This window comes from Stegostoma tigrinum, chromosome 15 (assembly GCF_030684315.1).
Source record: "Stegostoma tigrinum isolate sSteTig4 chromosome 15, sSteTig4.hap1, whole genome shotgun sequence".
NCBI classification, from domain to species: domain Eukaryota; kingdom Metazoa; phylum Chordata; class Chondrichthyes; order Orectolobiformes; family Stegostomatidae; genus Stegostoma; species Stegostoma tigrinum.
In genome coordinates, this window is record NC_081368.1 from 32,700,054 (window position 1) to 32,717,517 (window position 17,464).

General features: G+C 39.3%; 1 protein-coding gene across 3 annotated transcripts in view; it reads right to left on the reverse strand.

Moving 5' to 3' along the window:
- smarca1 (SWI/SNF related, matrix associated, actin dependent regulator of chromatin, subfamily a, member 1) overlaps nt 1-17,464 on the reverse strand; it is a 97,288-nt gene that overhangs the window by 40,727 nt on the left and 39,097 nt on the right. For all 3 annotated transcript variants that reach the window (XM_048544167.2, XM_048544168.2, XM_048544166.2), the window contains 6 exons: nt 15,071-15,226; nt 5,754-5,885; nt 3,903-3,971; nt 3,334-3,443; nt 2,139-2,365; nt 160-281 (listed from right to left, as the gene is read on the reverse strand). In XM_048544167.2, coding sequence (XP_048400124.1) covers nt 160-281; nt 2,139-2,365; nt 3,334-3,443; nt 3,903-3,971; nt 5,754-5,885; nt 15,071-15,226 — 816 coding nt within the window. The remainder of the gene's footprint in view (nt 1-159; nt 282-2,138; nt 2,366-3,333; nt 3,444-3,902; nt 3,972-5,753; nt 5,886-15,070; nt 15,227-17,464) is intronic.

A 17,464-nucleotide genomic window follows, 5' to 3' on the forward strand; every position in this document is an offset into this window, starting at 1 on the left:
ATGGAGAATCAACAGCAAAGCACAAAATGAAGTTCTGAACAACGATTTTCTGATCTTCATGACCCAGCCATACACTGGGCAATGCTACTACCTATTAGCTCATCAGTGAAAGCTGGGCAAGTGCATCATACTTTAGGGAAAATGTGAATCATCACCGACCTCTCTTTCTTCGTGGGGAGTCTGTCCATCAAGGCGACAATAGTCATAGCCACGCCACATACAGTAATCTTCAAGAATATCCATCAAACGAGTCATCTGGCTGAAAATGAGGACTCTGGAACCTTTAGGTCAAACGGTTAATAAGAAAGCAGGAAAAAAAAATCTAAAATTCAAAGAGTAAGGTATCAGCAGCTCTGCAAGGCATGTATTTCAGAATTCCTAGCTCAATCCCAGATGATGATAAAAGCTAGTTAGAGAAAAGTACTTTCATTAAAAATAAACAGCATGATTGTGCAAATATTAGACCCATACTGGATGATAAATTGCCACCTGTAAGTGACACTTAAGCGCCTACATGATTCAAAGAGGCCCATTAGGTAACTGAAGCCTCAGAGAAGGCAGAGGCAGTCCCCAAGATAACGCTGCAGAAGTACCAACTGGAAATGATCCCAGATCTGTTACCTGCACAGTCCTCTCCAGTTGCTACACTGGGACTCACTGCTGCACCCACCATCTAGTCCAGAGATTTGGGCAAGCACTTCCTATCGCAGCTAATCTTGTTGTGGCCAAGTAACTGGCCACATCTCCACATCCACAGTGGCCACATTATGGATAATCACTTCAGTTTGTTCCCCACCACCAATTAGTTCCATTTACGACTTTCCAATCCAGGACGTCACTCCAAGCCCTAAGCAACTCTGAAGATCAAAGTCAATGCATCCAATAACGCTGCAGCCATCTCTTTTAAGTGCGAGCCATTACATCCTGGAGATTTGGCAATTTTTAGTTCCATTGATTATTGCAGCAAATTTTTTTAATAGTAATGTTTATTCTGTTACATCCTTGGTTCCTTACAATTTCTGATCTGTTTTTTGTATCCTTTTGCATGATGCCAGTAACATAATATTTGTTTAACATCTCTTCCATTTCCTCATTCCCAATTATAATTTCCCCAATGTCTGCCTCCAAGGGACCTAAGCTTATTTTCGCCAAACTCTTCTTACATAGCTGTAAAACCTTTTACAGTCAATTATTGTGTGCTTTAATAGTTTATTTTCATTTCTACTTTATCCTAAACAAATTCTTGGCTATCTTTTGCTGATATTTAAAACTCTTAGTTTAGGGCTCCAACCACAGACTTAATTCTATCACTCTAAAACTTACTGCAAAATTCTATAATACTATGCTCACTCTTCCCCAGATCTAATTAACTTTAAGGTTAATAATCAACTAAGACCCATATACATTTTAATCTTAATCAAAACAACCTTTTTAGATGAGTGCAAGTTGCAGTTGCATGGAAGAAGGAAGGTTAGAAGAGCATTGGAGGAGTCATGTCTATGTTGGCAAGAATGAATGTTTGACAGCAGATGAGCTAAGGCAGGACTGGAATGGGTGTGGTTATGTAAATAGTATTTGCTCGTCTTGGTGATGGATGATGTCTATTTGGAAGCCAATCTTGCAGTGAAATACGAGGTCTCGATAACAGAAAATCTGTTTTAGCCTTATACACTTGACAGATCACATTTCTTTGCTTAGAATGTTTCCATTGCTAGTTTCTTTTGTGCCAGTGTCAATGAAGGCAAATTTGTGGAATACTGGATTACAAAAAAAACATGATTCACTTGTGCTGAGTGCAGCTGCCTAAACACTTGCAGTTCTTCTGACATCAATTATGCTTCTTTAAGTTACAAAACTGAACCTACAGGAAACCAAACACAATACAACCTGCGAACATTGTGGTTTAATCAAACCTGATTTGGAGCTATTCATGTTAGGACCTGAGATGTGACCGAGAGCTTTCATTAATTGTCTCTTTATCTTACACAGCTAAGCTCAATAGCCCAACTGAGGCTAACAAATACAAACGGTGAAGGGTGATAATACAGTGATCACAGCTTTCAGTAGGTAGGAATTAGAAAACCCAATGAAGTACACTATACAATTAAAATTAGTACCAGTGCTCCATGAATACATACTCTGTTCCCTCAGCTTAGGCAGCAGCTTATCCAAAACTACCATCTTGCCACAATTGTAAACAAGATGAGTATCTGTAGTGTAAGGTGGACCAGGTTCAGCACCATCAAAGAGATACGGGTGGTTACAGCACTTTCGGAGCTGCATTAAGATGTTCAACAAGCGCATCTTATCCATCTTCCCAGCAGAGTTTAGAATGTCAATGTCTTTCATCAAGATTTTTGTGTACCTAAAAACATAAGAAATAAACATATAAATTGAATTTTAAGTTAAAAAGAATCGCAATGCTGTAAATAGGAACAAAACAGAAGTTGCTGGAAAAGCTCAGCAGATCTGGCAGCATCTGTGAAGGTTAAAAACAGCATTAACATTTCGGGTCCGGTGACTAAGGAAGGACCATCGGGCCTTAAACGTTAACTCTGTTTTTCCCTTCACAAACGCTGCCAGGCCTGCTGAGCTTTTTCAGCAACTTTGCTCTTGAATTCAAAGTTACTGTGCAATTTCAAAAGGGCAAAACAAAACTCGAACTTGGAGCTCACAGATGAAAAGCAGCCACTTTGGCAAGGTAGTGCAGAGCTGCCAGCTCACCAACACCCACTAACACAGAAAAACTTCAGGAACAGTGAAAAATAACCTATGAAAAAACTTCCATATTAAAATCAGCTAAAAGTACATCAAATATCTTGAGTTGAGACGTGTTTTGGAGCCATAAAGACCGAAGGGAGAAGTAATTTAGTAAGTTAATTTAAGAATGAGAAATTTAACCAGAAAATTGTCTTGTATGTGACTTGTCTTTACAACCCTACTCTCTTCTCATGACAGCTTTTTATCATCCAGTTGAGCAAACAGCCAAACATCACTTTTAACATGCTCAAAGGGACAGACCTCTGACACACTTAGGATTGCAATGTCAGCCTGCATCATGTCAAGTCATGTTGCAGGGCCAAATGTTACCCAGAGGTGACTGTGCTACCAAGTGAACAGTCTGACACTGGAAAACCTTCTGTTTTTCGAACTAGAACATTCTGCTTACTAATGCAGAGCTTTGAGTTTGTGCGCAGGCAAATCATTTCCAGGAAAGCAAAAGTTCTTTGATTGCCATCCAAGAGCATTTTACAAATATAAATCCACAACAGACTGACTCCTTCAAACAATACCAAGGAACATAGCAAGATGCAACAACAGATATTCACTTACCATTCCCTTTGCATTTTACTGAGACCGACATAGATCTTGGTCTCTTTTTTAGGAGGCAAACTTTTTTCAACCTCTGCTTTTATTCGCCGTAGCAAGAATGGTCGGAGTACCTGAAGTTTCAAAATGAGAAACAGTAATATTATAAAGGGGAGAAAGATGAAAAGCAGAATTTGCAGACTGTTTCCTGTAGAGTGGTAAAAATGCAATAAACGTTGTTGGCCAGCAAGTAGATGGAATTGTAGAAATCGCCATAACCTTACCAGATCATAGAGATGCATTTTCGTTATACAGAGATGACTGGTGGAGTTTTAATCTGAGTGTTACTCATTTAATCAGAAAGTCAAAATGTGTCTTTGAAGTTCTAGAGTTATTATTAAATGTTGAAAAGGAGTCATGACTGTTCAGAAAACTGGCCGATTTGTACACTCACCATCCTGTAAATCCAGCATTATTGAGGAATTGAGCATTTTAATGTGACTTTTTTTCAAGAAATAAGATGGCATTCTTTGTCTCACATGATTACAGTACAAAATGTAGCATTCCGTATACCAAAGGGGCAATAAACTTACCGCATGTAAACGTTCCACTAACTGCTGATCACCCAGACAGTTGTTTGTGTCAAACCAAGAATCAAAATCCTGCATATGCCAAAGAAAAAGTTAGTCTTTGCACAGAAATATGAAAAATTATTTAACTGTTGCCATTTTGTACTATAATTTGCTTTTCCTTCAAAATCACTCGTCAGAATGATTATCCTATTTCCTTTCTCCTATTTTCTTTCTTTCTCTTTCTCCACTCTTGCTAGAAGCAGGTCATTAACAGAAAGAGTTCCAGATGGCAACTCAAATCCAGTTTATTGCTGAAGTAGTCATTTGTTTTCACCAACAAAACTGGTTAATGAGCTAAGATTGGGCTTTTGGATAGAATTAGACGCGTTAAGTCAGCAATAAAAAGTGCAGATCTCACAGCATGTGTTGAAAAATAGTAATTAGCATGTAGGATTGAGTTTATTTCTAATAATTACTCACAGTCCAATTATATGTAATGATCAAGCAGGTAAGGTACTATTATTTAATTCTGTTTAATTCTGGCTAGTAAGGCACTACTGTCACGTCATGGAGGCATTTGTCAGTAGCTACATTCCGGTCGTCAACTGAAATTTGCCAGAGATCCAGTCGAACATAGAGACACTGACACAATGGTGGAACAGGCCCACTTTTATGACTTGCTTCATAACAGGGCAAATTTGAGGCCACCTTAATTGAAACAGTTTTTGTTTTAAATTGATTTAGCGTATTCAGTTAAAATGCCTGAAAGTGAAATATTAATTTATTTTAATGCCCATATTTAACTCTAAAGATATTTGGATTTTAGACCCAGATCTTCTCTAATGAACCTGTTCAGAGATGTTATTACACACTGCTGGAACAGGGGGGACTTGAACCCAGGCCTCCTGGCTCAAAGGTAGGAAGACTACCACTGCACCACAAGTGCCTTGGAACTGAGTTCTTTGGACTTGTTATTTTCATTAATATGTCTTTCAAGGGATTCTTATTACCTTATATTACCTTTAAATAGCCGTATTATTACTAGAACAATCATAAGGCAATCTAGGCTGAACAAATGGAAGTTCTTGTAGAACATGTGACCAACCTTGCATTTCTGGAGAACAAAGATAGTACAATATTTTTAAATAAGATTATATCTTACGGAATCACCTATGAGATTAGAGGGAGTGAAATCATTTTCATCAGAGGTGTGCAATGACACAGATTAAAATATACCTGTAACATTGATGTGATAAGGTCAGGAGTTTCAGAATTTCAACTTTGCATTAATCAAGGGACAGCTAATATTTCCAAGTTGGAATAGAGGCTGACGTGGAGAGGAACTTGTGGTTTGTGGTGTCCCTCCATGCTGACTGCTGCTGATTTTCTAGGTGGTAAAGGCCATGGTTTTGGGAGTTGCTGTTGATAAAGCCTTGGTTAGGTGCTATATTATATCCTGAAGATGGCAGACATTGTAGATACAGTGCACTGCTGGTGAGAAAAGTGAATATTTAAGTGTATGGGAAGTTTAACAAACAGGTTGCTTTGAATTGGACAGTTCACAAACTCCTTGAGGATGGAACTTCATGCACACTGGTTTTAGTCTCATCACTGAGACAACCTGAACTGATTCAAGCAAAGCATCGCCAGAGGAGAACGTTAAGTTAACGGAATACCTTTGCCCATAGGATAGGAAGAGTTGGAGACTAAGTTTGGGATTTGAAATAAGTGGACATAGTTCTAAAAAGAGAAGGGATTGAGGGATATGATGGAAGGTGGGCAGAATTATGGAAAAGTAACCGGCTGATTAGGACAGAAACATGGATATAATGATCAACATCAAACATTCAGACTCAAAAGATTTCAACTTACATCAGAAGAATTGAATACATCAGGCAACAGGAAGTTGAGCAAAGCCCACAATTCATGGAGATTATTCTGCAAAGGAGTCCCTGTCAGTAACAAACGGTTTGTTGATTTAAATTCCCGTACTATTTCAGAGAGCTGAGAAGAAAACCAAAAGTTGTAAGAATTAGATAAATACAAAAACTCAAAAAAAATGTGCAATGATACAATGTCTTTCACAGCCCCAGGACAGCCTAAAATGTTTACACACAATACTCTTGAAACACAGTTACTCTTGTAAAACATGAATGAGTGATACATTATCGCATATATCTAGGAAGACAGTGAAAAATGTATGGTCACCACAATCCGTTGCCATGTTGAGCGACAAAAGAATAAAAAGAGAGTACTTAAATGCAATTCATCTTCATTGGTCGGATCCCAAAGATGGCTCCGGGGTTTCTGCAAGGTCCCCACTAGGGGCCTACTGCAGCCAGAAGCCCCTACTCTAGGCACTAACACCACTGCAGTCAACGACTGGCCACTAGTGAAATGGTCCATGCTCTGGCCTACCGAAGCCAGGAGTCCCCGCTCCAACCAATGCATCGCCACTGCTCCAGGAGTTCATGCATTGGGCCTAAAAGCCAGGAGTCACTGTCAACACTGCTCCAGCCTCCCCATGACATCAAGAAGATGAAGAAAAGAGAAAGGAAAAGAACAAAGACAAAGGGAGAGAAGGAGAATGTGGCCAGCCCGTAACGGATGGCTTCAGCCTGAATGCTACCTACCACCCTGACGCATCAACACAAGCAATGTACAAACCACAACAGCCAATTTGTGAACATCAGACACATACAAACAGTAAGTGATAATGATCAGATATCAATCTATTGTGATGCTGACTTAGGGATAAATATTGGTCAGGAGTCTGGGAAGAATTCCCTTGCTTGTCATCAAAGGAAGTATCCTTTGTGTTGTGCTGCTCGGCTCCTATCAGGAGCTCTGCTGTCATTGTGTTTTATTCCCTTTTGTTTTGTGCTATTCTCTTATCCACAGTAGCCAGTCTTCAACCTCGCTGTGGTATCCTTTTTTTGTGTCGACTCCTGTCTCTGCTGCTCTCCACTTCGCCCTGTTGAAGAGATCTCCAGGGCCTTTTAGCTCTGGTCAAATGACTGAAAATCATACTTTGTTTCTGGAAGAACTGGATGAACACAGCAGGCCAAGCAGCATCGTAGGAGCAGGAGAGCTGACATTTCGGGGCTACACCCTTCTTCTGTTATCTCAGATTCTCCAGCAACTGCAGTTCCTACTATCTTTGTTTCTGGATGTCACTGTTCACTCTTGCAGTTTCAAACGCCTCTTCATTTGTTTTATGGTCTGTATATGGAATCTTTAGTATATATCATGGAATCCACATCATAAAAACCAGTTTCCTTCCACAAATCTTTATTTATTGTTCAGGTTCCTGAGACACATTGCAATGTGAATAGAACATAACACCTCATGATCTTTTTTTCATATTTCAAGCTTGAATTTTCTTGTTGCTAACAAATCCTTCACCTTCACAAAATGATTTCTGGTTATTACTGTCCTTCTTCAGACTTTAGTTTAGCATTTCTCAAACCTCTTTAACATTTTTCCTACATAGACAAACGTATCTACTTGTTCCAGTGTGATATCATCCACTTCAATATCCACTCTGGTTTCCTCTAATATATTCCTTTTGAGGACTGTTTTTATCTTTTCAGTTCTTAAATTTAATTCCTATTCTAAGCTTTGAGGCTTTGCTTGCTGCATGACATTTTTTAACGCCTCCTCTGATTTTACAAGTAATACTGAGTTTTCAGCACACTGCAAATTTGTGACGTTCCTGCTTCCAAATTTTTACCCTTGGAAGAATCACTGATATTGAATATCTGTGCTGGAAACAAACTAATTAATTTTCAGCCTTGTCAGATATTTCTTTTTATTTGAGACAAGTCAGACTATCCAGCTACTAACTGATCCCAATGTAGACTCTGGGTAAATCTCACATCTTTGAAACATCAAAGTCATAAATTTCAGCATTACATCTATCAGATATTTAATTCTTGATATTTATAGAATATTCTAAAAGACAGTTCTTTCATTAAATATTCTCTCTTCTCTCTACTCCAAGCCTAAATCCAGATTTCATTTCACCAATATGTACTTCAGATTGTTACTGTTTCTTTCTACCAGGGTTTTCAAGACCACTTTAAAATGAGATGACTTGTTAAACGAATGGTCCTAAACTGATTGCACTCCATTGCTTTAGGTTTCTTAGGTATCTTACCAAATCATGAAAGTTACTATGAATGTATCTTTTGAAACATATTTTAATCACAAATTTCTGTCATCTCTTCAATTTCTGCAAGGAGTTTCAGATGTGTTGATGTTATTTAATGCAGGCCTGGAGCTTTTCGTGTGATCATCAACTTCAAAGCATTCTTTACCTCCAAAATCGTAATGTTTGGTCATTTGTCTCTACGCCTTGAAGGATTCTACAGTTTGGATAATTGTACAATTTACTTGGAATAAACCAGGAACTGCACTCCCTACTGAAGACCAGATGTGCAGTATTCAAGTTGGATAATCCAGACCAATACAAGAAACCGAGATACAGCCTCTACTAAGCCTTCAGGGATGACAAGAGGCAGTACTGGACCAAGCTCGAGGCCCAAACCTACCAAACAGACTTGTGCTGCCTGTGGCGAGGCCTAAACAATATTACTGGATACAAAATGAAGCAGAGCAAGATAGCAGACAAAGACACATCCCCCTTTGATGAGACGATGGGAACTGCAGATGCTTCAGAATCCAAGATAATAAAGTGTGAAGCTGGATGAACACAGCAGGCCAAGCAGCATTTCAGGAGCACAAAAGCTGACGTTTCGGGCCTAGACCCTTCGTCAAAAAGGTTTCTGATGAAGGGTCTAGGCCTGAAGCATCAGCTTTTGTGCTCCTGAGATGCTGCTGGGCCTGCTGTGTTCATCCAGCCTCACATTTTATTATCTGCTCATGGGTGTGTTTGGGCTTCTCTTTCTTCTGCCTGACAGAAGAGGTTGTAGGAGTTTCTTACTGGAGTGCAGTGGGTCCTTGATGATGTTGGCAGTCTTTCTGCAGCGGCGAGCTGTGTAAATAGAGTCCATGGATGGAAGGTTGGCTCCCGTGATGGTCTGGACTGTGTTGAATGAACCCGAAACGTCAGCTTTTGTGCTCCTGAGATGCTGCTTGGCCTGCTGTGTTCATCCAGCCTCACATTTTATTATCTTGGAATTCTCCAGCATTTGCAGTTCCCATTATCTCTGATACTATTTTAACACCCATGAGCAGGTTCAGGAACACCTCTGGGTTCAGGAACAGCTTCTTCCCTGCTGTTATTAGACTGACGAATGGACTTTCTAGCCTCAAATAATGATTGATCTTGTTAATGTTGATCTTGCCTAGCGCACGCCCTGTGCAATGTCACTTGTACCTCTGTCGAAGTCATTTTGATCCTTGCTTACTTTGATCTGCCTGTTCTGCTCGTAAACAAAGCTTTTCACTGTACTTCGGTACATGTGTCAATAAATCAATCACTTAAATATTCGGTCCATCTTTTTGCTATTGCATCCCTTCCGAATAATATTTCTACCTTTGTCTTCTTTGCATCCACTGTTTGTATTATCCCTTTCTTTCTACAGCCGAAGATTTCGCCTCCTGGCGTGTAGCTTTCATTCTGATATATTTCCAGTTCTTGTACTTCATCAGACATCTTGTTAGACAAATTCTCTTTAGTCTCCATATATGCATTCAATATTCTCTTTCAATTTCCTCAAACTCAAGTGTTTTTTTCTTTCCCTTTCCTTTCATCATCATTAGTAACTTATCTGTCATCCACTCCTTTTTACTTTTCCATTCTTACGTAACATATTGTTAACTTTCATGTTTATTCAGTTTTCTCAATCCTGAGACAGTCACATATCTTTACTTTAAAAGTGAATACCCCTCTGATGTTCTCATCTTTCATTGTATCAATGTCAAAATGGTCACATATCTTTATTCTTCTTGGCATTTTCAGATTCATTTTAATTTTTCCCACAAGACTGTGATTTGAATTCATATTTGTGCCAGAAATATATGAAAGTCCTTACACTGTTTCTAAAACATTGTTTCACATCACACAATCTATTTCATTTCTGTGCATGTAGCCTGGACCTCTACAAATGTACACTTTTTTTAAACACTTACGGGATGTGGCATTGCTGATTGGTCAGTAATTTTAACACACAGATGGATCTGGGCACGCAAGCCCACTGTCCCCAAAATGTGATTAAGGCACATGGCATGCTTGTTTTCATTGGCCAGGGCAAGAAATACAAGAGTTGGAAAACTATGTTGCAGCTATATAAAACCCTTGGTCGGCCACGTTTGGAGTACTGTGAGAAATTTTGGCCGCCACACTGCCAGAAGGACTTGGACGCTTTGCAGAGAGTCCAGAGAAGTTTCACCAGGATGTTGCCTGGTCTCGAGGGCAGTGACTATGAGGAAAGGTTAAAACAAACTAGCATTGTTTTTGTTGGAAAGATGGCGGCTGAGAGGAGACCTAATAAAAGTCTACAAAATTATGAGAAGCACAGATAGTCAAAGGCTTTTTCCTGGGGTTGAAGTTTAATTTACGGGGGGGCCACAGGTTCAAGGTTAAGAGAGCAAAAGTTTAAGGGAGATGTGTAAAGGAGGTTTTTCACACAGAGACTAGCAGGAACCCGGAATGCAATGCCAGCCAAGAGGTGGTGGAAGCAGGCACATTGGCAACATTTAAGAGGCATCTGGATGGTTACATGAACAGAGAGGGAATAGAGGGATACAGACCAAATAAGGGCAGAAGATTTATTTTTTAATTTAGTCAGGTCATGATGATCGGCACAGGCTTGAAGGGCTGGAGGGACTGTTCCTGTAGCGCACTTCTCATTTGTTCTTATGCTCTTTTATTTCCAGGCCCTAGTTCCCATTGAGAAGGTCGTGGTGAACTGCCTTCTTGAACCGCTGCAGTTCACCTGTGCTAGGTTGACCCACAATGTGCTTTAGGGAAGGAATTCCAGGATTTTGACCCAGTGACAGTGAAGAAATGGAGATTTATTTCAAAGTCAGGGCAGTGAGTAGCTTGGAAGGGGAGTTGCAGGTGGTGGGTGTTCTCACATATCCGCTGCCTTTGTCTTTCTAAATGGAAGTGATTGTGGTTTTGCAAGGTGCCATCTTAGGAGCTTTGATGAATTTCTGCAGAGCTTGCTTGAAGATGATGTTTGCTACGATTAGATCATTTTCTTGGCAAAATTATATCAGTCTCTTGGCTCCGTCATCGCTCAACTTAAGATAAGCATTCTTCATAAAAACTGAAAGAACTGCAATGCTGTAAATCAAGAACAAAAACAGAAGTTGCTGGAAAAGCTCAGCAGGTTGGCAGCATCTGTGAAGAAACAGTCAGAGTTAACGTTCCTGATCTGGTGACCCTTCCTCAGAGCAGATGCTGCCAGAACTGCTGAGCTTCCAGCAACTTCTGTTTGTGTGAGCATTCTTCACAGTCCCTCACAAGCTTTAACAGTTACATTCCCATCATAATTACTACACCATTTGATCTGACTTGTGTATAACTGTAACTTTTGCTTGGGATACTTTGGATCAACTTCATAGGGCTGATAGGGCTTCAGTTTAACATCTCATCCAAAAGAAGGTATACCTTTAAAAATGTGGCTGTCATCTTGACCTGGAACATCAGCTAGCACTTTGTAATCAAGTCTTGGAGTAGTACAAGAATCGATAATCCCTGACTCGGAGGCAAAGTTGGAAATGAGCCAGTGTTGACACACAGCCATGAATTAGTCTGTCGTGGTCAAACAATCCACGTAGGGGTTTATCTTCTCCTGCTTCCGAGCTTAAATCTCCCAATTCTATTTCCCTAATCTTGCCTTCATCATCATTGTCTACAACGAGCAACAGCGGTCCCATGAAAAAAATGGGCAATATTATACAGTAGCTCAAGTACATTACCAGCATAGTTCAAAAAGACTTCAGCCGGTATCATTCCAGGTTTCTATCCCAAGATAACTTTGGTTCTTTCCTGAAATCACTTTCATGGTTGAATCCCAACTCCCCTTCATTTCAGGGTATCTGTCCCTGCCTTAAGAGTAAGTTCAATTTTTGTCTTGTTTGGTGAAATAATGGAAAAAAACAAGTCTTATCATTTCATGTTGGCCACTGAACTATGCAATCACAAAAGCATTCTTTCTGCATATTTTATGAGATGCTATTTCATTAGATGCTATTTCAAATAAGAATTATCAAGAATATTTACTTAGTCAATCAGGGCAAAGTAATCAATTAAGTTATACATTTACAATAGCCATTCTTTCAGAATCACAGAATAGAACTGGAGAAGCCCGACAGGGCAAAAAGAGGCCATTCAGCCTTTCAGGTCTACACTGACCTCTGAACAGCATCACACCCAGACTAAGACTCCCATTCTATCCCTGTAATCCTGCATTTCCCATGGCTCATTCACCTAGCGTGCATATCCTGGACACCAAGGACAACTTAGCATGGCCAATCCAACCAACCTGCAGACTGTGGGAGGAAACCATAGCACCCAGTGGAAACCCACTCCAACATGGAGAAAACATGCAAACTAGCGAGCTTTGAGAAGATTTGTAGCTCAGGTTGAGGTTCTGGATGTAAGTTTGCTCGCTGAGCTGGAAGGTTTGTTTTCAGACGTTTCGTCACCATTCTAGGTAACATCATCAGTGAGCCTCCGGTGAAGCGCTGGTGTTATGTCCTGCTTTCTATTTATGTGTTTAGGTTTCCTTGGGTTGGTGATGTCACTTCATGCGTTGGTGATGAAACACGCAAACCTTTGTGGCCATGATTTGTGCTTTGACCATGTCGGCACACAGCAGTCAGATACACCATGGAAAACACTCCAAAGGAGTTCTGTGTCCCACACAGGCCTTATTATTGATTACACACCTTACAGAGACTTCCTTTTTATCTATTTATGGGGTGGGGTCATCATTTATTTTGAATACATAATTATCCTAAAGAGGGTCACAGCAGCCTGTCTCCTTAATGCTCATGTTGTGAAGGTATTCCCACAGTGCTGTTAATGACTGAGTTCTGGGATCCTGACCCATCCATATAATGGAGCAAAGTTCATTGATGAAGCAGCTGCAAAAGCTGAGCACAGGATTTTGCTCTGAGGAATTCCTGCAGTAATGTCTTAAATTAATGATCGACCTCTAACAATGATCTTATTTTGTTCTGATTTTAACCAGGGAACATAGTTTGTTTTTGAGTCAATCTCGTGAATAATTTTTGATTTCTGGGGCAACTTTCTCAAGCTTTCTAACTCCTCCACTGGATGATGCAGACATGTAACATTACCTGTTCTTAGCATTTCTTTCTCGAGACAGCACTATACTACCAATGGCACAACAACAATTATAATGGTATACATACATATTATTAAATCATTTAAATTAAAATATACAAATAATAAACACTAGACAATTTCTGATAAATAAATTTGCCAAATGCACTGTCCAAAATTTGATCACACATTTGTAATTAAACACTCTTTCTCACCATACATCATCTTTACAATATATTTATTCCGTGTTCCAGCGCAGCCATTTTTTTTGCTGAAACACCACCAGTAATCATAAGTTCTTTTAGTTTAAGTTCAGCAATATCATCTTGAATTGCTTGATGTTACTGAAGTCTTGAATTGCTATTGTCACTTTTTAGTTTCAGTACCCATGCAGTACCAGTATGTTGAGACTTTAATGAACTAAGCATTCTTTAAAACACAACAGGCAGTAAAGGTTTGGTTTTTCATACGTAGATAAATATCAAAGGCATGCCCAATCTCTCTCTGGCTGTTTGATTATTTTAATCAAGAATAACATAGCTGCCAACTGTCTTTGCCCCTCCTGGTCGTCAGTCGGTTCCTACTCGCTCCCACAATACTTGAGTTAGACAACTATTTCAAAACCAAAAATTCAATAAAATACCTGTCCAGACACCACACATTTCAGTGCAACAGTTCAAACATAATTACTTGGTCTCTGAGCTTTGACAAAGTGTAACACTAAGATAATTTTTCTTTTAAAAGAGAGAATATTAAATGCCAGGTGCAGGCTGCAACACATGAAAGTAGCAGGTTTTAGTGTCAGTGAACATTTTCTGAGCTCTCACTTGTAGTCTTACCCCCTCTCCCTTACCCATGTGTCCGATTTCTGCCTGCTAACACTTTCTCATGATTAAATTTTCAGGAATAACCCAGGATCCTGTTCCCTTCCGTGCTCACATCTGGGCTCGGCCCTGATGGATACTCACCTCTTGAAAACACATAGTTCCAGCCTCCTCCTAGATCTTTGCTGCCAGCCAAACATCCAATCGTCGAGTGCTTCCCTCCCACCCTTGTTGCTCGTCCAAACACAGATTCTATCTCTGAAGGAGCAACAAGTGTCTAAGAGAGCCAATCTGTGAATGGACAAGTGAACTTGAGGGTGAATCTTCCACTGGAGCAGGTCTTCATACGTTAGATTTCTCTCCACTATAGAGAGGTGACTTTCCTCCAATGGATCTTTCTCATGATTAAATTTTCAGGAATAACCCAGGGTATCAAGAGAGATTTCACCCACCATCTTATGTATTCTGAGCATGAATTCAATTTTACTTGGGGCCCCTTAATGCTACACCTTCTCAAATGATGCCCTCATGAAAATGCAGTCATTCTCACTTCACCCCAAGTATAGCTCTTTTGCTTGTGCTGCTACCAAGGCAATGTTAAGGTAAAGCACCGAGTGCATGTTGGCAGAATCCAAACAAATTAGTTTTGGGGCTAACAGGCAAAGCTTTCTCCTCCTTGTGGCATCATCAAAGGCAAAAAAAGGTGGAACAATACAGAAAGAATGAGAAAACCAGAATCTCAACATTGAGAACCATTTTTTGTGTTTTTTAAATCAAGCTTTAAATGGCAACATTGGAATCTCGCCTTTGAGTGGCAACTACCTATTTTCCCTTACAATATTACAATTACTACTATACTATTTCCACTTTCTGCTATTTTCATTTCTCTATAATTTCCATTAGTCTTTTCACTAAAGATACAGACAAACCTGTTAATCATTTTTTGCAACACATCCTTGTAATACATGTGAAATCCCTTTGGGATTCAAAAATGTCCCCTCTCCCTCAGAAATCCACCCCCACTTCATTTCACTCTAGCCAGTTAGTTGCTCAGATGAAGGTTACACTTAGATATTAGTATCATTAGGTAATATTCTCACCTTGGATTTTTCATTCTTGATTCTATGAGCTTCGTCAATTACCAAGTACCTCCAGTTAAACTTCTTGAAAACCGATTTTTCTTTTATGACCATTTCGTATGATGTAATGCAGACATCCCACTCGCCTGGCATCATAATATCTCGAATAAATGCGGCCTGATTTTAAGTCAAATAAGTTTTGATGAAAATATGATCATGGTTATAAATCTTTTACCAATACCTTCAGAAGAGAGGCACAAAATTTCCAGATTAAGTGAAGTACTGCTGATAGTTTGATCCCCTCTAATTTATCAACTCTTCCCTTGAAGTCATCCCTTCACTTTCCTACTGACAAAGTTTCCAGTTACAGTTACTCAACATCCTGCAGTCATTCATTCAATTGGCCATTCTTAAAGCAAGTAGTTTATCATGTCACGACATGTCCTGAAAATGTCCACAAATTACTGCCCAATTTCCTGTTTGACTACCAAAGTTTTATATTAAAAGTCCTAAGAGGTAATGAAAATGTCAACTTCTTAACAGATCTTTGCAGTAAAAAAGAATGATTATTCAAGCGCGATGTGAGGCAGCAAGTGTTGGCAACCATTAAATTTTGTTCTATTCCTACAGAGAGACATGTGCTCCAGAGCAGAGGTGAGCCACAGATACTCTGGCTGATATTTTGCCTCCTCTCTCTACAAAAGCCACCTAATTCAGCCCTTTGACGTTCTGACAAGCCTTCACCAATTCAAGTCAGATGAACAATTAAACCTATGATCTTCTGTGCTTTGAGAAGTCCATGGCAAAGGGAACAGGACATTTTGATCCATGGTGCCCATTCCAACTTAATCCAATTCTCCTGTCCTTTTACATATTATTCTTCAAATCTCTTTTCATTACATCTATACATCATCCTCTTAGGAGTTATTAATGGATTCAGGCAAACATTAATTTATTCCAGTCTCCTGTGATCTTGGGTTCATGTCATGTCAAATGTAACCCCACTATACTGCTCTATATTTGTAAATATCTTCCTTACTGTCCTGTTTTAATACCATCACCTTGATAACTGTAACGATCTCGCTCCTTTGATTATTTTGCACAGTTTTGGATTACTCGTTACTTTGGTTAGACGCACGGCATGCAACTCTTATATCAATGTTACTCAAGCCATTCGGTTTGTCTCCAGCACCACCTTATTTTTTATTTTTTTGTAATTATCTCTCTGCCTCAATTAATTGGATTAATAGATCATCCCTTCACTTCCTAATCAGCTGTTGACACTTTACTCACACCTTCTGACATTTTTGATCGCCTGCAGAGGCTTATTACATGACGCTCCACTTACACCATTTGTATGACCTTTTGATCTCTCTGCCTATAAATTCTGTGTCTGTATACTTTGCTTCCTCACCTGACAAAGGAGCAGTGCTCCATAAGCTTGGGATTTCAAATGAACATGTTGAACTATAATCTCGTTCTGCGTGACTTCTGGCCTTTCCAACCCCAGTCTAACTTCCACATTATCCTAATCTCTGTTCTGTTTTTGAAGATAACCTTAGATTTAAGCTGTCTGGTCAGAAGCCTGCAGCGTTTCATTTTCCTTCCTTGCCTGGTCAAAATTATTTGTAATTTTAACAGTTTTCTTTTTAGCACTCCGTGCTTTATTTCTACAACGTAACGAAAGAATCGGAGTTTCTTTAGTCATCCCTCATTATTAAAGCCACTTCTGAACATTTTCTCTGATCTTCCCACTTTGTTCCATAACATGACGCAATATTTTAAAAGCAGCCTAACAAATTAATTGCGTAAGTTTAGCATTACCTGTTCGGGTTGCACTCCACAACCCTAAATGTTAAACTAGCACTCTACTTTCTTTAAAAATATATATCTTTACTCACTTGTTTTCTAGATTTCAAATACTTGTATCCAAATACTTCTTTGAATCTGTTTATCTCCTGGTTATCTTAAATTATTATCAATTAGTATGCATTTATTCTCATACCTTCTCTAAAACATACTTCACACTCCTCTACATAAATTACATCAATATCCTGTCCACCCTTCGAGCAGTTTATGACCTGCTGAAATTGACAACCATCCCCATCACAACTGGTGACACCCTCCAAGTTTATATCATCTGCAAATGGTGATCTCTATGCTACAGTGGCACTCTGGTCAGCTCAAACACTACTGAAAATCATTCAAAAGCACATTGTTTGATTTAATATCATGGTAGATACTCAAGGAAGTGTGTAAAGCTCCTACAGTTCTCAAGGGGGTAACTGTGAATAAGTAAATAGGCAAGTATTTCAATAAAAAGATGTCACGATTATGATTTGGAAGTAGTTAGTGTTTGTACACACAAAATCTTTGAGTAATTAAGGGTGGTCTGAGCCACACTCACCAACAGAT